This window comes from Peromyscus californicus, unplaced genomic scaffold (genome assembly GCF_007827085.1).
Source record: "Peromyscus californicus insignis strain IS unplaced genomic scaffold, ASM782708v3 Scaffold_7__1_contigs__length_154581171, whole genome shotgun sequence".
Taxonomy (NCBI): Eukaryota; Metazoa; Chordata; class Mammalia; order Rodentia; family Cricetidae; genus Peromyscus; species Peromyscus californicus.
Window position 1 is genome coordinate 32,481,184 of NW_026294595.1, and position 25,287 is coordinate 32,506,470.

At 35.2% G+C, this 25,287-nt stretch overlaps 1 protein-coding gene across 5 annotated transcripts in view; it reads left to right on the top strand.

The window, feature by feature from the left end:
• Galnt13 (polypeptide N-acetylgalactosaminyltransferase 13) overlaps window positions 1–25,287 on the top strand; it is a 584,813-nt gene that overhangs the window by 341,038 nt on the left and 218,488 nt on the right. For all 5 annotated transcript variants that reach the window (XM_052726141.1, XM_052726138.1, XM_052726140.1 and 2 more), the window contains 2 exons: window positions 1,664–1,834; window positions 18,186–18,303. In XM_052726141.1, the coding sequence (XP_052582101.1) occupies window positions 1,664–1,834; window positions 18,186–18,303 (289 nt within the window). The remainder of the gene's footprint in view (window positions 1–1,663; window positions 1,835–18,185; window positions 18,304–25,287) is intronic.

The following is a 25,287-nucleotide window of genomic DNA, read 5'->3' on the forward strand; positions in this document are numbered from 1 at the left end:
TAGCTCAGCCACATCACATAAATGGCGGGAGCTGGTGCTTTCCATGAAGACAGATGGAGGCTCTCAGCAAAATGAACCACAGCAGGTCAAGAAAGCAGTGGGAACCTCTTAGTCAAGGGAGTACATACAGTACACAGCTACTAACATTTTGTGTGTTGGACTGTGACCACAGAACAGTGAGACTGACCAAGCAAAATGAACTTAGAATACCTTCAACATAAATTCTGGCAACATTTTGTACATTATGCTGTTCTTTTCAACATGCATTTCATATTCAACTTAATAAGTTGTTAATATAATGTTTCATTATAGCCATGCATAAGCCATCTATTTTTATTCTAACAATTCATTTGCATCATATTTGTATATAATGAGTCTTTTTCCTGGTTATAAATTTTTGCATTGCCATAAGAAGACAGTAAAATATGCTTGAGATTATTAGATCTGATTTCTTCCCCTTCAATGTTAAGTTATTAAATCCAGTAAAGAAAGAGATGTCATGATTTGGTTGTGTCCAGATTCACCAAGAAGCTTTCCTAAGGGTAGATGAAGCTTATTGACTTCAGAGAACTTCAGGCCATGCCCAAATTTGTGACATATACAACCCACATGACAATGAGTGGCAGTAATATTGCAGTTACCAAATAAAATATAATTGAAGTCATGTTTGGCTTGCTACACCTATGTGTGACTTATGCATACAATCACTCTGTTCTTCAGAATTAGCTACAATCAATGCCACCTTGAGTCAACTTGAACATTTCCTTGTGGAGATGATTGACTCTTGGTCCCATAGCAGACCACTAAAGCCACACACACACACACACACACAAAAAAAACCAAAAAAAAACCAAAAAAAAAAAAAACAAAGAATGAAAGGAGCCACAACACAGTTAAAACAATTTACCCAATAAAATAACCAAGTGAAACATTCTTACCCTAAATAGACTCACAAGCCCCTGAAACATCTTAACTATTCCTTTACTATAGGAAACTAGGGTTGAACAAAAAGACAAGAGTTACTGTCTTTATTTTAACAAAGCACCTGGACTGAGACAATAAGAGACTCTTAGTTTCCTGACAGCTTGCTGATGAAGTTGTCAGGGCCCTGGTATCCTCCTTCCCAGAAACTGTTTCCTGGTACCTATAGAACATGACTTTCATTGATACTGTTTGTTTTTTCCTAAAAGGAGTTTTCTTTGTGGCAAGTTTCCCTGTACTCTTTAAACTAACTTAATCTATTTGAAATGCAAACCTCCAGATCTAATTTTCTCTCATATATCTTCCATCTCTCTATGCTATTGCTTTTTAGTGGGTTATAGCTAAAATGATGCATAATATCAGAGCAACTTGACTAATCATGCTGTGGGTAGAAGTTTATGAGAAATAGACCATGTTCATCCTGCTGAATTTGGAGTTAGAATGCATTTTAAAGTCAGCTTGAAGGTCAATTAGAATATTTGATTAGATTTCATATCACAACAGTAAGGTAAAGGTGAGGAAGAAAGATAGTGACAGAGGAAATGGTTCTGCAAAGAAAGGGGATAAAATAAAGGACAGTGGAGTCATAAAAAATTAAATGTTATCATATCATCTATAATCAACTTGAAGAAGTGAATGTAAATTATCATTTATATATGAATTGGGTTTTCTTTTTCTACAGAAAAACAGTTGTGTGCCCTATTATTGATGTTATTAGCGATGATACCTTCGAATACATGGCTGGGTCAGACATGACTTATGGTGGTTTTAACTGGAAGCTAAATTTCCGATGGTATCCTGTTCCTCAAAGAGAAATGGATAGGAGAAAAGGAGACAGAACACTACCTGTCAGGTGTGTAGAGCATTATTTCCCAACGAGTCATATTTTTATTCTTCCGTTAACCAAAGGACATTATAAATCTGTTCTCAATTTTTAAAGATCCTTAGAAATATTTATTATTGATGTACATTTTTACCTTTTACTCAATCATGTAGGAATCAATGGCAATACTGAATATGGTTAAAATTATCATGGGCAAACTTGTGTATTGATATAAATGCCAGGTATCTTTGGATGCCTTAGGCTTGTGATTATATGTATGTATATGTACACACATATATATATATATACATACATATATGTGTGTGTATGTATGTATATATAACATACACACATACATATAACATATATATATACATGTGTATGTGTATGTGTATATAATATCAACTGCCGGAAAACCAAGAGTCTACCATTTCTCAATCCAGGTGCTTTGTTAAAATAAAGACAAAAAATCTTGTCTTTGTGTTCTACCCTAGTTTCCTATAGTAAAAGAATCATATATGTGTGTATAAAATAAAATTCTTTATGATTTCTGAATGTCTTGATATTTCAAGTAAATATGAAATGCATATATTATAATGGATTTGTTCTCAAACATGGAATGACCAAAATGTTTTGGTAAGTATTCTAAATCTACCATTCTTACAAAGCTATCTTCCTTTAGCAATCATAGAAATAGTCATTTGAAAAGTTTTTGTGAACTAACAGATACCAATTTTTTTTGTTCAAAACTAAATGACTCCTTGATTTGAATTGTTTATCAGTGAAATATACCTTACTCTTATTTCTGAAGCAGAGATCTGTAGCTGGAGTTTTCTCCAGTCCTGCCTGGCCCACAGTCAGGACAAATCTCTCTCACCCGCCAGTCCCACAGCTGCTCAGACCCAACCAAGTAAACACACAGAGACTTATATTGCTTACAAACTGTGTGGCCATAGCAGGCTTCTTGTTATCTAGTTCTTCTATCTTAAATTAACCCATATCTATTAGTCTATAAGTTGCCATGCAGCTCATGACTTTCCAGTACCTTACATGTTGGTACTCATGGTGGCGGCTGGCAGCGTCTCTCTGCCTCAGCTTTCCTGTTCCCAGAAATCTCCTCTCTCCTTGTTCTGCCTATACTTCCTGCCTGGCTACTGGCCAATCAGTGTTTTATTTATTAACCATCAGAGCAACACATTTAACATACAGAACAGACCCAACATCATTTTCTACAAAATTACTCATTTAAATAACACTAAAATATCTCTATCCTCTTGTAGGTCTCTTGCCTGCATCCAAAAATTAATTGTCTAAAAAGTATTTAAAGAAGTATTTTACTAGACTATCTCTTTAAAGATGAGTTTAACAAATCACCTTTCTCTTGAAAAAAAATTGGAAAATATTGTAATCTTCATAAACAACATCCATATAAGGCCTAATCTATAGATGGCCTGTGTGATGGGTGTAAGGTTACTTTATACTTATCTAATGCATTAAAATAAAATACTGGATGGTAAAAGAGACAACTCTAATTATATGGTACTGAAAATTTAAAAAGTAAATATTGTTAACATTTTTAGGAAAAATACTACTGCAGTGAGAAAAAATTAAGTGTGGCCACTGATATTTGCATAAGACCTGTCAGTGTTTAGAGTATATAATCTGGCAATTCTTAAGTGCTTTATAATCTTCACATCTACCCATCCTTGTTCCTTGCATTAATAGGCTGAGGAAATATAGTAACTCTGATTTATTAACAATCCTCTTGTCCCGGGTTCTAGTTTTATTTAACTTAGACAATTTTTGAGTTTTTGTCCCAAGTAAAAACCATTGAAACACTTCATAAACACACTTAAATATTGTTAATGAATTTATTCAATTGAAAATGAAGTGTGTATAAATATGTTTTATTAAACTTACTGAAAATTCATTTGTGAAGGCATAGTTTATTTAACTTCATTGTTGCAATTGGAAAGGTAAAGTTAAGGTAGTCAACACTCCTAGTGACAATTAACTGATCTCCTTCATAAAAGAAAGAAAAGTGACTTAGGACGCAGCCATTATGCTCACCTTTTGCTAACTAAAATAAAAAGACGAGTCGTCTAACCCACTACGTTTTAGCCACACTTTGTGTGGTTTTGCTGAAATAGTATGAGAACCAATCAAATTTCTTACTTTTATTTATTTTCCTTCCTGACTGAACATGATTTCATTTTCTAAAATAATGAAAGAGGAAGAGCAAAACCTCAGTGTCTGCTGAAGTTTGAAGATTCTTTTGGCAAAAGGTTAATTAATTCATGGGCACTGTTGTATCAGCAGGCAGGTAATTTTCATCAGCAGAGCTGTGGTGTGAACTTTGTATTTTTAATCTATTATGCACAGATGTGATCATTTTTCTCACACTCATGCAAACAAATAAGTCATTCTATGCATGGAAGATAGATTTTCCCCCACTTGATTAACAGAACTCTGAACAGCTCAAGTGATCAGAGTGAAGTTGAGGTTTTAGTAGAATGCTTAACTTAAAGTGTCTCTTATGACAAAACTTTGTAGTCACTATAATTGGCTAGTCATCATTCTGAAATACAAGTATGCAACTGCAATCACTGTACACCAACTTGAACTTGTGACCTAAACTCAGTCATGTTTAAAGTAAAATGTATACTGACAATACTACACCACACTCTATTATTCTGACACTACTGTACTTTGGCTCTAGTATTTTCAGTTGTAAAAAGAAAGGGGTATATAAAAGGGAGTTTGGGAGTACTTAGTTTTCTCTAATCAGTAAAGTTCTTTGATAGCATTTAGCATGTCAGGTGTCTGTACAATGCAGTAATCAGATTCTTAAGCAAGAGACCATGATCTAGCAAATTGTGTGCCAAAGACTGTTCTTTAAATGAGTTTTATTTGCTTAGTTTTAGTGGTTCACACTTGCAGAAAATCACCAACACTGAAATGAGATATCTAAAACAAATTTTGGAAATTGTGGTTATTGAAAACTCTTAGTGCAAAATCCCAGCCTTTCTTCTTGTTTGCACCCAAGAACCACCAATATACAAGAGACAAAAGAACCACCATTGTAACTCCTATGGTTGTGTCTCTGACTCTAAGCCTGAGGGTCAGTTGTCATTTATTATCCCTCTTGATCTTGGAGAAATAGAGTTTAGCACCTCTGTCTCAAACACAGGTGGAAGAAATATGTTTAATGCCACCAATTTACACAATCAACTATAGTGATGATCTTTTAAGTTTGTGGCATTCAATTTGGAATGTACTTTCTGAGAAATGACTGAGTTTGAAACATACTGAACACGTTAGTCTTTATGACTATTGTTAGTCATACAATACCCAATGAAATAGATGACCCCTAGCAAAATTGCTTCTTAATGAAGATAGCCCTGTCAGTTTGGGGACTACCTTATTTCTATTTTTGTTTTGGTGATAAAATAGCTTGACAAAGGCAACTTAAAATAGGCAGGGTTTATTTTATCTCACAGTTCCAAGTTACAGTCCATCATATTAGATAAGAAAAAGAATCAGAAAATGAAGCAGCTAATCACACCACATTTGCAGGAAAGAGAAGCAAGAAAGGAATGCATGCATGTTCCCAGACAGATTTCTCTGCCCTCATAAAGTCCAGGGTCCTGAACTCAGGAATGGTGCTGCTGCACAAGTTGAGGCTGGGTCTTCCCACATCATTTGAGACAGTTCAGACAATTCCCTCCAAGACATGCTCCAAAGACAGACTGATCTTCACAGCCTCTTACTCAGACTCTCTGCCCAGTTATTCTAGACAGTGTCTAGTTGACAATTAAAACTAACAGTCACTGGAATATATTTATCACTTTCTTTCTCGCACATGAAGTTTCAGGTGATTTGATTTAGATAGTGAGATCAGTATGGTTCTGTGTAGAAATGCACTTCATGCACCTTGCTGGTCACAACGCTCGATCCTGCACATACAAACACTCACAGCAATCTCTGCTGTAGAGCATTTTACTCTTCAATACTTTATGCATTCTAGATGAAGCAAGAGGTCAGAACATGCAGATTGAATGTGGGTGTATAAGAGTTAGCTATGTTAATGCTACGGCAGTGTATATTTCTGAGAAAAAAAACTGTGACTAAATCCTACTGGTTGCATTCATATTTTAATTATGCTCTGAATTTGACACTCAATAGTTATAAAGAGACTTGTTTCCACTTTAATTTCTCACTGATTAAAATATATTTCTTTATAGGAGACCTCCTGGTTATTTCTCATCTATTAACTTGAGCTCACCACATCTTAACTTCCATTTAGTTGCTATTAATATTCTTAATATTATTTCTTTCATTCTTCCATCCACTACCCTGTTAAGTGTATCCTGAAAGTAAATAAATAGCTTTAGATATTTGTTTAATATTCTTGCTATCATGATGAATCACACACCTACATTTCATTATTGGCTTTTATTCAGGACATATTTTACTTACTTTCATGTCTTTTATTATTAACATTTATCTGATACACAATTACCCTTTATTTAATTAGAATTAAGTGTGTCTAAAGTATAGTAAATAAAGTTGATAACATGATTAGTAATACCTTTGATTACAACTGCCATGCCCTCATATAAAATTTTCTCAAGTGCTCTCTCTATAGTATTGCAGTGTGCTCCCAGGGGAGCAATGTAGAAGCTGTCTTTGGGGAGAAATCTGGTACTTTTTTTAACGATTAAAATGAAAATTATTCTTTCATGCTTGCTTAAGTCATGTAAGGAATTAAAGTGACACAAACTATTAAGTGAGAAATACCCTTGACAGAAGTAAGCTGTATTGAAAATGTATTCCTGATAATGGGACATGTTAGCATTGCATAGTCAGTGTGACTAGTGTCTAAATGCATAAGAAGCCATAAGACTAACGGGCTCCACCTCCATCAGTGTCGTGTTTCCTTCCAGAGCCTCTCTTCAAATGCAGTTTTGCATATTTTAAAATTTGTCATACTATTCATTAGTAATTTTATGTCATTGAAGTTGATCTTAGTTTGATTTACTTTCTGTGTTTGCATAGCAAATATTTGTAGCTGCTACTATTTTACTTATAAGCTCATACTCCAATTTATGTAACAATAATTGAAGATTCTTTTTGGCTTCAATTGTTATTTGTTAGTTTTCTGTTTCATTTGGTTTTGAGATTAGTTCTCATTTATCTCAGGTCGACTCTTAATTTGTTATGTAGCTGAATATGTTTTGAGTTTATTATGAACTTTCTTCTTCCACCTACCCAGTAGCATTATACATTTCATGTGCTATTATATCTGAATTTGTGCAGGAATGGAACCTAGGGCTTTGTGCATATTAAGCAAGCACTGAACCGAATGAACTGTATGCCTAGCCTCTAAGTGCCCTGCCCCTGAGTTACACCTTCAGGCTTTTTATTACACCTTGCTTTTTTCCTACAACTTGTTTACAACTCTTTCTTTTTTCACTCACCTTTCACGAGTTTTGTCATTCTGACCATTCAAAGTCACCAGTGGCTTTAGTTTCTATAGTGTGATAGATTAAAAGTGCATATTAAGTTTTGTAAAATCACCTATGGAGAAAAGATTCTTGTATTTAACAATAATGTATCATTTTCAGTCTATTCGATCTTCTAGTAGACACTTTTCAGGACATCTAAAATGTGCTTTAAAATGGAGAAAAACAGAACTACATAGGGACAAAACATGTAATATATCCTTATGCAACAAAGTATCAAGACAAAAGCTTAGGGAATGTCCACAATTTGAGCAGAATAAATGTTTTGAAAGAAAAGGCTGAACATTGACTGTTGACCTGTTACCATTCTTGCGTCCTTATCTTCAAGTCTAATATATGTGGTTTCACAAGACTATAAACATTCCCTCTTAAACAGAACCCTTTGAAGCTATATTCTTTCTAGACATAATAGTTTGTATTTTCTTATTTCCCCATGGTTAGAGAATATTTTGCAAGATTTTTATTACAGTGTGTTGAGGTGAGAAAAAACAAGGTAGTAAACAAAATTCTTTGTGTGATTCATTAAACTGTATGAGACTTATTCACTGAATAATGCTGCCATATTTGTCAAAGCATTTGAATTCAACTGGTTCCCATTAGCCCTGTTGCTTATTTTGACACATCTTTAGTATGAAATGAAAATATGACAACAGTAATAAAACCTTTTGCACCAAATATAAGCATCTTTTGGATGATAGGATATCAGGTTATGAGTATTACAGAAAAAAATAGAGAAAGGATAAAAGCAGGATTTTCCTGTATTTGAAGTGAGACCTTTAAGCGCAAGACAAAATATTCAAGTTCCAGCCTTGTTAGGAAATTGTTTCTTTACCCACAAAAGAGGGTTTTGCACACAATAACCAGAACTTATTTCTTTTAGCCTCTAAAACAGCACTAGGATTGTGTTTTCAACCTTCTAAGATTTGAGTAAGTTTCCTTGCCCAGTGTCTAAGCCAGCATAAACACTTCTAAAATCAGTGATATCTTCTCTAGTGCCAAATGCAACTCTAGAAAACCCTATGCAATATCCCACAGAACTTACTTTGTCTGTAAAACTTTTAAACTACATTCCACATTTAACATCAGTCATCTCAAGAGAAGGGTCCTGAATCTTTGCTTAGTTTATCTTTTCCAAATACATTGTACAGTGTGAAAAAGGGAAGAGAAACAACATTCAGTTTCCATCTGATTTCTGAAGTACTAAATCAAACAAAGCCATCATATTTGATGATTTAATAAAATGAAAACACTTGAAGAGTTCAGCACTGAGACATTATTAAAGCAGATTTAAACTTGAAATCTGAAACATATTTTTCATTGTATTATCCTATAGGAGTTTTTTTTTAACAGAAACATGTAGTGAGTGATTAGAAAGATGCATTTAGTGCAAGGGAGGAAGTGAGAAAACACAGAGTAGTTGTCAGTCTCACAGTTGAAAGCTATGATGAAAAACCTCATGAAACTAAAGAACAGAGAATGAGAACATCACCCAGGGAGACCCTAGGGGGGCTACAGATCAAACAAGGTATGATAGTTATTAAGTAAATACACAGACAAAACATGTAATGCCATATTTTACATAAGTGACATATGCTAGTCTAAGCACTTGTCCACAATCTAGCAGCAGCCAGATGAAGAAGTGGATGGACTATCAATAAGGATCATAAAAACAGTGGAAGCAAAAACCTCTATAGACAATTCAACGAGAGCCAGCGGTGGAAAGAATTTCAAGCAGGTCGACTGATGAATGGTGCTAAATGCTTTTAGAGGAAGCAGTTACAGAAAGGCTGCCTGAGTTCAGAATCAATGGGGACCCTTTGGAAAGAACTTATTGCAGTGGTGGGAGACAGATCCAACTTCACTTAGGAGGTGAAAGGGAATCAAGGGAATATGCAGAAAGGATGCTTTCAATGTGGTTTCCAGTAAGGCCGTAGGAAATGTCAGCCTCTCATAGGAAAGATTCCTGAGATGGAGTGAAGATTACTTTGGTTCAATATAGACTGCAACTGGGCTGGTTTGTAAGCTCAAGGGGGCAATCTAGAAGTCCAAGGCCTGAAACATAAATGAACAAGGGGCCAACTGTAGTCAAAAGAGCTAGCTGAGGTCATGGCATAGATTTTAACCTATAAGAGAAAATCAGATTTATTTTCTTGCGAAATAAGAAAGAATAGAAGGGTATGGGGAAGAATATAGACATGGAAACCATGAGAGAATTTGTGATTAATGCTTGTGGACTTTGGGTTGTGTGCATTGCATTAATCCCTAGATAATTAAAAGGAATCCAAAATTTAAAAAATACACTTGAAAAATAAGACATATGGACAAATAAGCACAGACAAATGGTTTGTGTATCAAGTACAGAATCTATAGCTTGGCTTTGAAGAAGCAGTTGGCTCCTCTCACCATTTTTACAGCCTTCTCTGGGTCTCTGTATCAGAATCGGAAGAAGTATATTACAAATTTATTCAGGCACATTGCATTAAAGAAAGAATTGACTTACTCAAAATGAGGGTACACAATCAGTACTTCTCAGCTGTGACAGAACACTATAGGGGGATGTGGGGATGAAGCAAAAATCCCCAAAAGAGGAGATCATAGGTTAGCTCAGGAACTTTAACTATGAACAGAATATGGCAATTGTTATCAATAATAATGTGAGCAAGAACACATTAGCTAATATATTAATCTTATTAATGGTTCACTGAGTGCTGGGCACTGTACTGAGTGTTTCGCATCTAGTATATCAATTCTCCTTCACCTATCCGTACAACGTGTAGTATTTACAGTCATTTGGATGATTATTACCCAGTCCATGTTGATGGCTTTGGTTGGTGGTTTCATTACTATGTAGACATACCTTGGAAAGTAAATTATTTCAGCTAATTCAATGATGATCCAGATTTTTCATTTTCTAGGCACTGAACACTTAAAGTGCACATACTTGGAAATGTAGCTTTTTTGTGATATTATAATGCAGTTAACTTAAGATGAACATGCTAAACAACATGGGTAACATTTATAGTCATTTAATATTATAAAGTGAACTATCCAAACAATCTAATAATTCAAATATAAGTCAAGTCTCTCTGAAAGCATTTTCAGAGAGAAACAATTCTGTCTTCAGAAATTATAAGATTATGTTAAGGAATCATTAGTTTGTTTTTGTTTTCTGCTACTCAAAATAAGTGAAAGTTATTTGATTCAACCTTATAGTTACAGATAGTTTATTTTTATCTATTCTGTTTTTCTCACACATTTATAAGAATGATGATCAACTGCAAGATAAAATTTAACTCACATACTTAAAATGTACTAGTACTTTGTCAAGAAGAAGCTAAATAGATGATCTCTGAACAGATTATTAAAAATGCATTAATTAACATTCTTAAGCATTATTGTAGGTTACTTGCAGTGCTTTTTTTGTCCTTAATTGTATGAAATGTACTCTTTAGTGCTATAATACCTTATATAGTTATTATCATAGAGTTCCCAAGGCCCAGTCAGGTGAAGTTATGTTCACTTCATAATTACCATCTGTTTAGCTTTCTTAGAGTTCCACATTACAACACAGAAGGTCAATGATAATCTATATGATAGGAACCCAGCAAGAGTAGACAAAACAAAACAGCTCTGAGACCACCAAGCTGAAACTACTGTACCTGATGGACTGCGTATTCAGATCATTATCTGAATCAAAGCTGTGAAAACACTGGAGAAATAGTTTTGCAAGATGGTTGATGTCCACCTACAATATTACTAGGCAGTTTTACAACCAACTACACTATTTAATTAGAAAACATCAGTGTAATTTTTAGCAGAGAGTAATATAATTTCTGTAAAGCAATAAGTTTTGTTGGTTTGTTCTTAAAAAATCTCACAAAATTAGCATTTGCATTCCAAATTTAAATTACTTGTTCACTACTTTTCTTCTTTGGCAGAGCATTAGAATGAGCAGGGAACTCTCCACAATGCCATTTGGTACCCAACCCATGTCCATGTAGTCTCAGCCTATGGTGGATATTAACCAAGTGTGAGAGTTGTTTCTGAAAGATACCACATACCTAAGTGTAATGGTCCATGTCTGCAGTCCCATCACTAGAAGACAGGATTGTGAGTTCCAGGCATTCTTGAGTGACAAACTGAGACCTGCCCTCAAAATAATTAAACATTAAAAGAAAGACCCTATGCTGGTAGTGTGCAATGGAGGCTGTATCTACTGTGCCCAGTAACATTCAAACTTCATTGCCAGTGTAGTTCTATTAGGGATTAGGCAAAATGTGTCTCAGTATATTCATTTACCATTCCCTAAAAGAAAGATGCAGTTTATCCATGAACCACTGTCTTGGTTTTTTTTTTTTTTTTTTTTTTTTTTTTTTTTTTTTTTTTTTTGGTTTTTCGAGACAGTGTTTCCCTGTGTAGCTTTGCGCCTTTCCTGGAACTCACTTGGTAACCCAGGTGGCCTCGAACTCACAGAGATCCGCTTGGCTCTGCCTCCCGAGTGCTGGGATTAAAGGCGTGTGCCACTACCGCCCGGCCAATGAACCATTGTCTTAATTAATAAATTAAAGTTAATTAAACCTATGTAAACTGAGCATTATATTTTTGTTCTTTTGTGCCATAAATTATAAGATAAAATAAGAAGTAACCCATCTGAATTAGACAAAACTAACAAATAAAAAGAGAGGGCACAAGAAACAGAACCCTATTTGCTTACACACTCAAGAATCCCATAAAAACACTAAACTGGAAGTCATAATATATATGCAAAAGCCATGTAGAAAAGCCAAAAAGAAAAATATACAAATATTGGTGAAATTATTAAGGCCACTCCACGTAGTTAAAAGGAGATTTATTTAATGGCGTAACTTACAAATTAAGGGATAAGTAGGCCGCGGGGTCTGGGGAAGGTGTATCGCAGTCCAGCGGTGTTCTCTGGAGCTCTGCTTGGTACACCTCTCCAGTCCAGGGTCCCGCAACAGAGAGAGCGCCCACCGATCCAGATCTTGGGTCCCCAGGCGCCTCCCTTGGCCCCGCCTTGTAGGCGTGACAGTTGCCGAAGTCTCAATGGGGGTTGGAACTTCCAGATCAAAGCTGGAATGGCTACCCACTACATACAAATACATAATAAAAAAAGATTTAAAAAAATAAAAGAAATCCCTGACATGACATTGTGAGACAAGTCACCACCAGAGATGCCATGGGGTTATTTTTGTTTGTTTGTTTGGCCAACTACTGCTGGGCATGCCTCCTCTCCAGTGAGACTCCATTGGAGGAAACTAGGTTTTCACTTGTGAGTGGATATAAATTGGAAATTGCTTCTGGATTAGAGATGGAGGCATGTGTTCATTTTTCCTTTCAACTCTAGGGCCTATCTGGTGCAGATATATGTAACCCCCGTGCATATTGCCTCAGTCTCTCTAAGTTTATATGGGTTTTGATCCTGTTGATTTAATGGACTTGTATTCTTGGTGTCCTCCATCCCCTCTGGCTCTTATTCTCGTTCTGCATTTCTTCCACTGAGTTCCCTGAGTCCCGAGGGGAGGGATTTGGTGGAGACTTCCCAGTTGTGGCTGAGAGTTCCAACATCTCTCCCTCATTGCATAATGTCTGGCTGTGGGTCTCGGTTTTTTCCCCCCTTTCTGCTGCAGGAGGAAGATTTTCTGATGGTAGTTGAGAAAAGCATTGATCTCTGAATAGAGCAGACTATCATTAGGAAGTATTTTATTTTGACCTTTTAGAAAAAAAGAAAAAAGAGTAGTATTTGGTTTTACCCTAGGTCCCTGGGATACCTAGTCTTGGTCCTTGGTCACCCTAGCATAGGATATGACTTCCATCTCCTGGAGTGAGCCTTAACTCAAATCATATATTAGTTGGCTACTCCCACAAATTTTGTGCCACCATCGCCCTGCCATAACTTGTAGGCAAGACACCATTTTTGATCCAAGGGTTTGTGGTTAGGTTGATGTTTATGTTTTTCCTTTGGTAGCATGCAACCTGTAGTCTTGGCAGTTGCATGGACTGTTTGGAGGTTCTTATGTTATCCTTTGTGACTCTATTAGGTGTCACCCAACCCTGCTATTTGAAGCTTCACTTGGTAATATGAGATGCTAGTTGGGGACATATATACCTCAGTATTTGGTGATTTCATTTAGATCATATATATGATATATATATATTTATATATATATATCATATATATATATAAAACACACACACACATATATATATATATATACACACTTAGGAAGATTTTACTGTGCTAGGTAGGTTTCCATACTGTCCCACAAATGGCACTTAATTTTTCTCTCCTCATAGATTTCCTCCCTTATTCCTCTGTACATTTCTTATTCTCCTCCCCACTTCATCCTCAATAACTATTGTATTTTCCTTTTCTAGTGAAATCTATCTTTCCTCCCTAGTCTCTTAACTCTAGTCCTAACCTCTGTAGCTTGCTTATCATTGACTTAACAGCTAATACCCACATATAAACTGAGCCATTTTGAAAGGTACAAGATAAAAATCTTGAAGTAGTTTTGATTTGCATTTCCCTGATGACTAAGGATGTGGGATATTTCTCTAAGTGTTTCTCCTGTTTGAGTTTCCTCTTTTGAGATTTCTCTTTAGCTCTGCATCACAATTTTCAGTTGGCTTATCCATTTTTTGGATATCTCCATCAGTTATTTAATTATTCAGGATTGCTTTAGCTATTTTGGGTTTTTTTGTGTCTTCATATGAAGCTGATCATTGTCCTTTCAAGATCTGTAATGAATTGTGTTGTAATTATGGGTATTTCATTGAATCAGTAGATTGCTTTTGGTGGGATTGCCATTTTTATTATATTAATCCTACTGATCCATGAACATGGGAGATCTTTCTTTCTTCTGATACCTCCTTTAATTTTTTCTTTGGTGTCTTAAGACAATTTTATCATACATGCCTTCCACTTTTTTGCTTAAAGTTACCCCTGGATATTTTATATTATTTCAGCCAATTGGGAAATGCCATTTCCTGATTTATTTCTCAGTCCATTTGTCAATTGTGTATAGGAGTGTCAATTGTGTATGTGAGTTTTTGGAGTTAATTTCACAATGAGCTACTTTGCTGAAAGTGTTTATAAACTATAGAGATTTCTTGTGAGACTTTTAGGGTTACTTATATATCATATCATCATCTGAAAATAAAGATACTTTGACATGCTCACTTGCAATTATATCCCCTTAATTTCCTTCAGCTATCTTATTGATGTAGCTACAATTTCAAGTACCATATTAAATTGCTTATTTGATCTTGATTTAACTTTGGCAAGTGTTATGTATTGAGAAATTTACTTTGTTTTTTAGATTTTTATATTTTGGTGAAGTACAGATTTTTCAAATTATGTCCTTATTATTCTCTCCATTTCCTTGGTGTCTGTTGTTGTGACCCCCTTTTCATCTCTAATATTGTTAACTTGGGTCTTCTTTCCTGCCTTTTATTTATTCTAATAAAGGTTTGATAACCTTGTTTTCTCAAAGAACCAACTCTTTGTTTCACTGATTCTTTTTATTGATTTTTTTTGTTTCTATTGTATTGATTTCAGCCCTGGGTTTGATTATATCTTTCTGTCTTCTTCTATTGGTGTGTGATTTCTTCTTTTCGTTTTAGACCTTACAGGTACGCTACTGAGTTGCCACTACGAGAGCTCTTTCTCTCTTTCTAAATAAAGGTACTTAGTGCTATGAACTTGCCTCTTTGTGTCTCACAAATTTGGCTTTGTTATATGTTCATTTTTAGTCAATTCTAGAAAGTCTAGTTTCTTACTTAATTTGTATATTGGCCAATTTTTATTCAGTAGCGAGTTGTTCAGTTTCCATTAGTCTGTAACCTTTCTGCTGTTGTTTCTATGCAATTTCAATCTTTGATGGTCAGATAGGATGCAGGGTGTTATTGCAGTTGTCTTGTATCTGTTGAGACTTTCTTTGTGTCAGAGTATGTGGTCAATTTTGGAGTAAGTTTAATGTTGTTTTGAGAAGATATATTATTTTGTGTTTGGGTGACATGTTCTATAAATATCTGTTTATTCATTTGGTTTTTAACATTAGTTAGCTCTCGAATTTCTGTGTTTAGTTTCTGTCTGGATGACCTATCTGTTACTGAGGGTTGGTTATTGAAGCCTCCCTCTGTAGGTGATTGAGGGTCAGTATGTGTTTTAATCCATAGTAGTTTTTCTTTTACATTCAATCATACCAGCATTCTCTTTTGTCTGGCACATAGATTATAAGCATTGAAATGCCCTCTTAGTGGATTTTCTCTAGATGAGTATGCAGTGACCTTCCCTATCTTTTCTGATTAGTTGTGGTATGAATTCTATTTTGTCAGATATTAAAATGGCTGCATCAGGTTGCTTTTTAAGTCCATTTGCTTAGGAATATCTTTTTCCATCCTTTTACCCTGAGATAATTTCCATCCTTGATGTTAATGTCTGTTTCTTGTATGTATCAGAAGGATGGATCCTGTTTTTATATTCATTCTGTTATATTCATTCTGTTAGTCTGTGTCTTTTATTTGGAAATGGAGACCACTGATGTTAAAAGACATCAATGAACAGTGACATTGATTATTATTTTTTTTTGTTGTTGTGGTGGTGGTGGTAGTGTTGGTGGTGATTGTGGTGGTGGTATGAGTGAGTGCATGCTTGCATGCGTGCGTGCATGTGTGTGTGTGTGTGTGTGTGTGTGTGTGTGTGTGTGTGTGTGTGTGTGTGTGTATTTCCTTGCTTTTGATTTTCAGGTCTGGCATTATTTATTCCTTGTGTTTTCTTGTATGTCGTTAACCTCTTTAGGTTGGAGTTTTCCTTTTAGTACCTTCTGTACTGGATTTAGATATAGATACTATTTAAATTTGACTTTGTTATGGAATATCTTGTTTTCCAAATCTATGGTGATTGAAAGTTTGGTTGGGTAGAGTAGTCTGGGTTAGTGTCTGTTGTCGTTTAGGGTTTGCAAGGCATCTGTCCAGGCCCTTCTGGTTTTTAGAGTCTTCACTGAGAAGTTGGTTATAATTCCAATAGGTCTTCCCTTTATATGTTACCTGATCTCTTTCCATTGCAGCTTTTCATATTATTTCTTTGATCTGTATGTTTGGTGCTTTTATTTATTTTGTGGGAGGGGACTTTCTTTCCTTATCCACTCCATTTGTTTCTGTCTGTTTCTTATACCTTGATAGACATCTCCTTCTTTAGGGTAGGGGTGTTTACTCTTATGAATTGTTGAAAATGTTTTCTGTCCTTTGAGCTGGGTTTCTTTTCCTTCCTCTATTCTTATTATTCTGAGAATTGGTCTTTTCATATTGTCTCAGATTTCCTGGATGCTTTTGGCAGGATTGTTTTATTTTAAGGTCTTTGTCTTGTGTTTCAGCTATGGTGCAATTCTCTGGGTCTACTGTGCTAGGGTTGCTAGGCTCTGGTGGAGGCATATTGTCCTGTTTGTGTTTTTATGCTGGAGTCTAGCCATCTGGGTTTGACAAGATTCTAATCTAGGTGTTAATATCTGGTCTTGTCTTTTTTGGGTGGATATTTTGTTCCCTAGTTTTGTTTGTTTGTTTGTTTTGTTTTTGTTTGTTTATTTTTTCTCTCTGGCTTTTAGGGCAGTGTGCTGGTTGTATGTTGCCTGGTAGGAATTCTTCTAAGATCCTGCTCTATGTGGCCACAAGAAGGGAGGAAAGCAGGGTGTTACATCAGGATCTACTTAGTCTCCCAGAAATGGCAGTGGAGTGAACAGAATCAAAGCAGGTGGTCTGCTACAAAGCTCTTGGAATGAGACTCAGGGATTGAACTTGGAAGAGCTAAGAGAGAGGTGAAGATCTCTAACTAGCCTACCTGTCTCCCTAGCTTGAATGATTCGTGGGTTCCCAAGGATTGCCCGCTGGATTTATGGCTTAAATAAAGTCATGAGTGTAGGGAGGATAATTAGAAGGGGAAGATCTAGGTGATCCACTGCAAATGGGTACAAAGAATGAGGAGAACGAGTGGCAGGTGGTCTGCTTCAGAGCTTGGGATGAGACTGGGGGGTTGGATTTGGAGGAGATGAGGGATAGAAGATCTACAGAATACCTATGTGTTTCACTGGCCAGATTTGAAATTTTAGTTCTTATAGAGGAATTTTGAACATGCGAAGAAAATAAAAGTTTATTTGTAAATAAAAAATCTTAGACTCCATGTTAAAACCCTTCAAAACCTCTGAATAATAGTGTGTAAGATTTGTGCATATCTTTAGATTTAAACAGATATTTTATCTTTTAAAATATCTCATGAATAATAAATAATTGGATTTAAAAGCTCCTTTACCTCCTTTGTGTAAAATGCTTCCATAACCAACAATAGATGCTTTCTGCAGACATTTTCATATCAGTTTATACTTTTGTTTTGAGATAGGAAATGGATCTTTTTTCATAGAGAAAGCACATTCTCAGTTTCCTGGAGCTCACATTAAAATGATTTGTAATTCTGTAGTCAAGATCACCACTGGTGTCTTTGAGATCAGGGAATCTTTTTAAGGACCATGTGAAAGGCAGCACCTTCTCTGCTCTGCCTCAGGGAATGTAGAAGCCTCAGATTTAACTGGGCAGGGTTTCTTCTGTGCTTCTGTTTTATCAACTAGTAGTAAAACAAAGTAATTTAATGGAGTTTTGTAAAACGTGTGAAATATAAATGCAATTTAAAAATTGTAGATGCTTTCACACCTTGACATTGTGTTTCCATTGAGGTTTTGAGGAATATTTTAGTATTTATGATGTCAAAACTATTTGCTGTAGTATCACTAAACTCCACACATTGTTTTCAAAACATATTCTTTTCTTTTTGTTTTGTTTTCAACTAGGACCCCTACTATGGCTGGTGGCCTATTTTCTATTGACAGAAACTACTTTGAAGAGATAGGAACTTACGATGCAGGAATGGATATCTGGGGTGGAGAGAATCTTGAAATGTCTTTTAGGGTAATTGAATTTTTCTTTATTTTTAAATTCTGAACATAGTATGTGGTAGCATGCATCATCACACCCAATAATTTACTGTAAATTTCTCAAAGTGATGCAACTTACTGATCATATGGTCAATGTATGTTTATTTAAAACCTTTACTAGAGTCTTATTGCATGCAAACTTTACTGTTAAATTTGGAATTTTACACTTTCAAATCATTTTCATTTATAGTCAAAATGTATTAGGGTATTCCTTTGTTGGAGTAGAGTGGTTTCATTTTCTGATTGACGCATTTCTCCTTAAACCAATCTTGTGTTCTTTAACTCATGTTTGGAAGTGTTCATGTGACCAGAATTGCAAATGCTGCATGAACTTGTTCTTAAGGAACTTTAAGATCAACTATGGTCAAAGGATTCTGATAATTCTGCAAGAAGCATGACTGTTCCAGCAACCACAGACATTAATACTTAACAAATTTTTGAAAAATACAAATTCACTTAATATAAGAACTTCTATGCTGTGGAATGTTCTGTATGGCAAATGTGTTGCTAATTAGTTAATAAATAAAACACTGATTGGCCATTGGCTAGGCAGGAAGTGTAGGCGGGACAAGGAGGAGAATAAAGCTGGGAAGTGGAAGGCTGAGTCAGAGAGACACTGCCAGCCGCCATGATGAGAGACAGCATGTAAAGATACTGGTAAGCCACGAGCCATGTGGCAAGGTATAAATTAATAGAAATGGATTAATTTAAGCTGTAAGAACAGTTAGCAAGAAGCCTGCCACGGCCATACAGTTTGTAAGCAATATAAGTCTCTGTGTTTACTTGGTCGGGTTTGAGCAGTTGTGGGACTGGCGGGTGAGAGAGATTCGTCCTGACTGTGGGCCAGGCAGGAAAACTCAAGCTACACTTCTAAATAAATGAGAACTGAGAACAAAGTTTATATAAGGTCATTTAATATTTTATAGGCAAAATTGGAAATGCAGCCCCCCAAAAGTATCTTTAGTCTAAGAAATAGATAAGAGGTTTCACGTATTTTACCTTCAACTGCACGTATTATTTTAAAGAACTATTTTAATGAGATTAACTATTCCTTAATAAAATTTAATACAAAGCACTTAAAACAATATACTTTTTAACAAAATCAATTGTAAAATTTAATGGGTAGAGTCTGGGTAGGTTTATGTAACCAGCTGAAAATTAGTTTTGACCTTCAAGTTGAAAGTCTGTTTTCCACTAACACAAAATTGTGTGATACTGTTTAAAAAATTGTTAAAATTGGGGGAATAGAAAGATGGCTTAATGCATGAAAATACTTGCTGTTCTTATAGGCTCTAAAAGAGGATTCAGATTTAATTCCCAGCACTCTCATGGTGCTTCACAATCATCTATAACTATAGTTCTGGACATATATCATCCTCTTCCAAATGATGCAGGCACCAGGCACACATGGTGCACACACACATACATACATACATATATATATATATATATATATATATATATATATATATACACACATATACATATATGAAGAAAAATAAAAATAAAATTTAAAAATATCCAAAAGATGGTCATTAAATTATTGAACAAAGTTCAGTTTTTTTTCTAATGTAGAATTGTCTGAAGTAGTTGAAATGCTTTAAAATCAATAGACCTGCCTGTTTGGGTTACATTTGTCTATAAACCAGATGATTATCATGACCATAAATAGATTTTTTTAGGTATTGCTGTACGTATTTATACTATGTGTGACTTATCAACCAAAAGTCAGAACCATGATTAGGACTGTCTTATTACTCTCAGGTCTATATAATATTTTTTTGCAGAAACTTTGAAGCCATTTGGAGACAGAGTCTTGTCAGTATAGATTTCAAAATGACAGAAATAAGAAATGACCCCCAAAAAACAGAACAAGCAAAGAAATGGAAGGAAGAAAAATATTAATAAGCACAAAACAATTTGCTTTTATTCTTAGAGGTCTGTAAGTTCTTATTCCTAGAGACTTTCTGGGCACTTGCTGGGATTGTGTGAGGAAAACAACTAAAGAGCAGCAGTCCTGCTGCTGCTGACCCAATGGCTTACCTTCTCTGTGTGTCCTGCTTTCTTAAAGTGTTCTCTTATCTCTTTTCTGCATATTGAGCTTGATTACCTGTCCATAGCCCCTCTTGCTATGACTACATACCTTCCACATAGGAGGGAGACTGGATGATATCTTCAAAGATAACTGCATGACTAATATGATTATTAAGAAAAGTCTGATCAGGAAGTAGGATGAAGTTGCATACATACTAAAGGTGTCATGTAGATGTCAGGAAAGTAGACGGAAGGTAACTGATGGCCCTAAGAATAATCAGAACCCTGAAAAATGACAGTAGATTCTGTGGTCAACTACTTAGGAATATTAACAAATTGCTCACTAGTGACTGTTTTCGAAGGTTTCAAACCATATTATTGCTTTAAGCATCCCCCCCCTCCATTTGTCTATGGGTTGCTCTCAGGAGAATATATTGTGATTTTTACTAAAACCTTGAATCAACTATCCAGGTTACATATTTCATGACAGACCTATATTCAACATAGGATACAAAGATGACTAGGTATGATGTGTTCTTACTCTGAAGGAGTAGCATTTCTATAAGGTATAAGTGTTATTGACAAAAAAATCTGATATTTTTCTTATATATGTCAAATAAGCATATGTGAACAAACCAGTTCACCTCATCAGAATAAGTGACTATCATAGTAATGTTTGTGTGGCTTTGTAGCTGTGGATTTTTCAGTTACATTTGTAAGCAAATGTAATATATTAGTATACTGGAAAGGTTTAAGGAAATTTTTTTTTAATTTATTTTAATTTATTTTGCAATACAATTCAGTTCTACATATCAGCCACGGATTCCCTTGTTCTCCCCCCTCCCGTCCCCCTCACCTTCCCCCCAACGCCCCCCCCATTCCCATCTCCTCCAGGGCAAAGCCTTCCCCACAGACTGAGGTCAACCTGGTAGACTCAGTCCAGGTAGGTCTAGTCCCCTCCTCCCAGGCCCAGCCAAACAATCCTGCATAGGCCCCAGGTTTCAAACAGCCAACTCATGCAATGAGCACAAGATCTGGTCCCACTGCCTGGATGCCTCCCAAACAGATCAAGCCAATCAACTGTCTCACCCATTCGGAGGGCCTGATCCAGTGGGGACCCCTCAGCCATTGGTTCATAGTTCATGTGTTTCCATTCATTTGGCTATTTGTCCCTGTGCTTTATCCAACCTTGGTCTCAACAATTCTCGCTCATATAAACCCTCCTCATTCTCGTTAATTGGACTCCCAGAGATCCACCCAGGGCCTAGTCATGGATCTCTGCATCCAGATCCCTCAGTAGTTGGATGAGGTTTCTAGCACAACAATTAGGGTGTTTGGCCATCCCATCACCAGAGTAGGTCAGTTCGGGCTGTCTCTCGACCATTGCCGGCAGTCTGTTGTGTGGGTATCTTTGTGGATTTCTGTGGGCCTCTCTAGCACTTTGCTTCTTCCTGTTCTCATGTGGTCTTCATTTACCATGGTCTCCTATTCCTTGTTCTCCCTCTCTGTTGTTGATCCAGCTGGGATCTCCCGCTCCCCCAAGCTCTCTTTCCCTCGACCCTCGCCTTTCATTACCCCCACTCATGTCCAGGCTGTTCATGAAAAAAAGAATGCATTGTCAATTTCTTTTATTTTTCATTGTGGTATCACTTTTTTATTTTAATTAAGGAAATGTAAGAACTTCTGGATATTAGCAAGTTAGATAAATGCCAGAATCCACATTTATTGAGTTCAATAAATTCTGAGTATATGATACTGATAGACAAACTTGATGGTCTTGTGGAACTTATATTTTAGTACAGGGGATTGATGATATACAGATCAATAAAATTTATTAATATATTAGGAAATAGTATTTAAGAAGATAATTATAGAAGGGATGAGAACAATGAACTGTTAATTGTTGGAAGGTGGTAAGGGGTTGAGATTTTACAGAGTTTATAGATTTGTAGATTTTGTAGAAAGAAGACTGAGTAAAGAGTAAATGATAAAATAAAATGAATTCTGAATTACTATAAAAGTGTCAGCTGTCTTCAAATGGTAATTTTATCAACATGTTACCCAACATATATTGCTACCATAATTCCTTGCATTTCATAAACAATAGCACAGGGAATGGTAATAACAACACAAAGAACAGTGGTCCTGATATTCCATATAATTTTGTTCATGTGACAATGAAAATAGTCTGCCAATTGCTGAGTCACTTGAGTTAATTTGAGAAGAAAGTCTAAGAAAGCAAGACTAGAAAAGGCCTTCCTACAAGCCATGATAGAATAATGACTAGAAGTTTGTTTTGGAAGTTAAGAAGCCTGGGTGCAAAACCCAACTCTAGTGTTATCTTTGGAAGTAAATTGGAATAGTTAGTACATTCCCAAAGTTTTAGTTTGTCCATCTTTATAGTGGGAAAGACAGAGCAATACTTTATATGTTTGAAAAAAAATAAATTATGGATTCAGTTTTGAGTATTACTGTTTCCCACATGTGAATTGTATCATAGAAGTCATCTCTTGAAATATGGTAATAAGCTTTGCAGCTTTGAGCAAACCACATCATTGCTGAGTATCATTTAATAATAACCTTATCCTTAAAAATCTTGTCATGAGAGAATGCTTACATAAAAAGCCCTTCAACACCTGAATATGCAACACATATATAAAGTGTCTCCCAAGTTCCCTACATGAGAATAAATAAAAGGATGAAAGCTGAGGTGAATTAATTATAAAAGAGTAAAATTTTAATGAAACATTGAATCAAGTCTGTTTCCTTAAGAAAATCAGTAAAAAATATTTCTGAACTTGTGGAAAACAGAGAGATGACAAACATTACGAATGCTGAGAAAGAGAAAGGAGACATAATGATGGAGTTTTTGGGTTTATATAAAAAATGTATAAGGATAGTATGGACAATACAGAATTATACATTACCCTAGGAAACTTGATAAAATGGGCAATGTTCTTAAAATGAGGAGTGTTAAAGCACATTGGAAATCAACACATTAATCTCACATCTAGAAAAGAAATATGTGAATTATAGGGAACATTTTTTTAGGCAGGAACTCTGTAGCCAGATAACACTGCTGATGAATTCTATCAAAGATTTCTATAGAAATACATAGATTTTAACACAAATATGTTCAGAAATTAAAAAAGGAAGTAATATGTTCCTGTTGACTTTATAGAAGCAGCATTCCTCTGACACAGGAATTTAACCATACCTCTACAGTACTGCACTACAAACAAATGTACCTTGTGAACATGGATTTAAAAACTACCTCACAAGATTTTAATAGTTAATCTCTCAAATTTATAAAAGATAATTATATTATACAATTAAGTGGAATTCATCACACAGATGCAATATTCACTGAGTGTTTAAAAACCAGTCAATATAAATCTCCATGTTAACAAACTGAAAAAAAAATAAATTGACCAAATGAATGGATTTGAGAAAAGTTTTAACAAAAATCATATAATTCTCCTACTTTTAGGTAAATAAAAGGAAAAAAATTCTCTGAACAAATGAATTATTAAAAATTTGATAGAGGGGTTGCAGTGGGAAAAAGTTAATAAAGATTGAATATACATAACTTACACACTTGTAGCATTAAAAAATGGAATGCAGGAGCTGGGGAAATTTCTTGGTAATTAAAGCTCTATTTGAGCAGGAAAGAGGGCAAGATCTCTAAAAACTCAGATAATTGCCCTTTGGGCATGGCAGTTTACCCAGAATTCTAACCCTGGCCAGCAGAGACAGACAAGGACTAGAACAAGATAACTAGCAAGGCTAGCCAATACTTTGAACTCTAGGTTTAACTGGGAAACCTTACTTACCTCAATAAGTAAAGTAGAAGATGAATAGAGGATGATTAGTAACATCAACCGTGAGTCTACACACACACACACACACACACACACACACACACACACATATTCATGTGTGCATGTGGGCTCATATACATGTACACATGCATACCACATACACACATACAAAATAAAAAAGGAAAAATGAGATGGAATACTATCTCCCACTGGAAGATGAGGAAAAGATAAAGTTGGCATTCTTACTAGTTCTACTTAAATTTGTAGTGGAGCTTTACATAGTGCAGAGTTATAAAAACAAAGGAAAACATCCTGGGAAGGAAAATGTTCAGACTGTCATTGAGCATTCTCACAAAAATCTCAAAAGATAAACAGAATTTTTAAAATACTATTAAAATACACAATAGTCATTTGCATTTCCATATAGGATCCAACTCCATCAACTGAAAAAATACTATTATTATATTATAGCACCAAAAACTTGGTCTAGTGATTATCTGACAATAATAAAATTGCAATTTCCTACTGTGAAAAGCAAAAGATCTAAGTAACTTTTAAAAGGTACCATATTTATTTGTTGATAGCTTCCACATTATAAAAACAGCTTCCTCCTCCCATGCATTAACACTAAACAGACTCCAGGGGAACTTTCTTCACAGAACTTGACAAACTAATTCTAAAACCCATATAAAAATACAAGTGTTGTAGAATGCTTAAAATCACTTTGGTAAAACAAAAAATTGAACAACAGTATGATTTCAAATGTATTGTTAGTTATAATAATAATTAAGATTGTAGAATAGGAAAATAGAAGGCAGTGGAACAAAACTGAAAATCTGGAAAAAAACCCACAAATATATGAGCATAAATTGTCAGCAAGTATTCGAAGGCTAGTCAGGAAAAAAAGTAACAGTATTTTCAATAAATGGGATTGTAAAACTGAAAATGCATGTAGAAAACAAAACAATATCTGCTCCAAACTCAAAATTATCGATTAATTGATTTAAATATAGGCCTATAGTTAGATAAAACAAAAAATTTCATTTGGAAAAATATACTTTGGCTATTATTATGGGGTTATTATTATTTATTATTATAACATT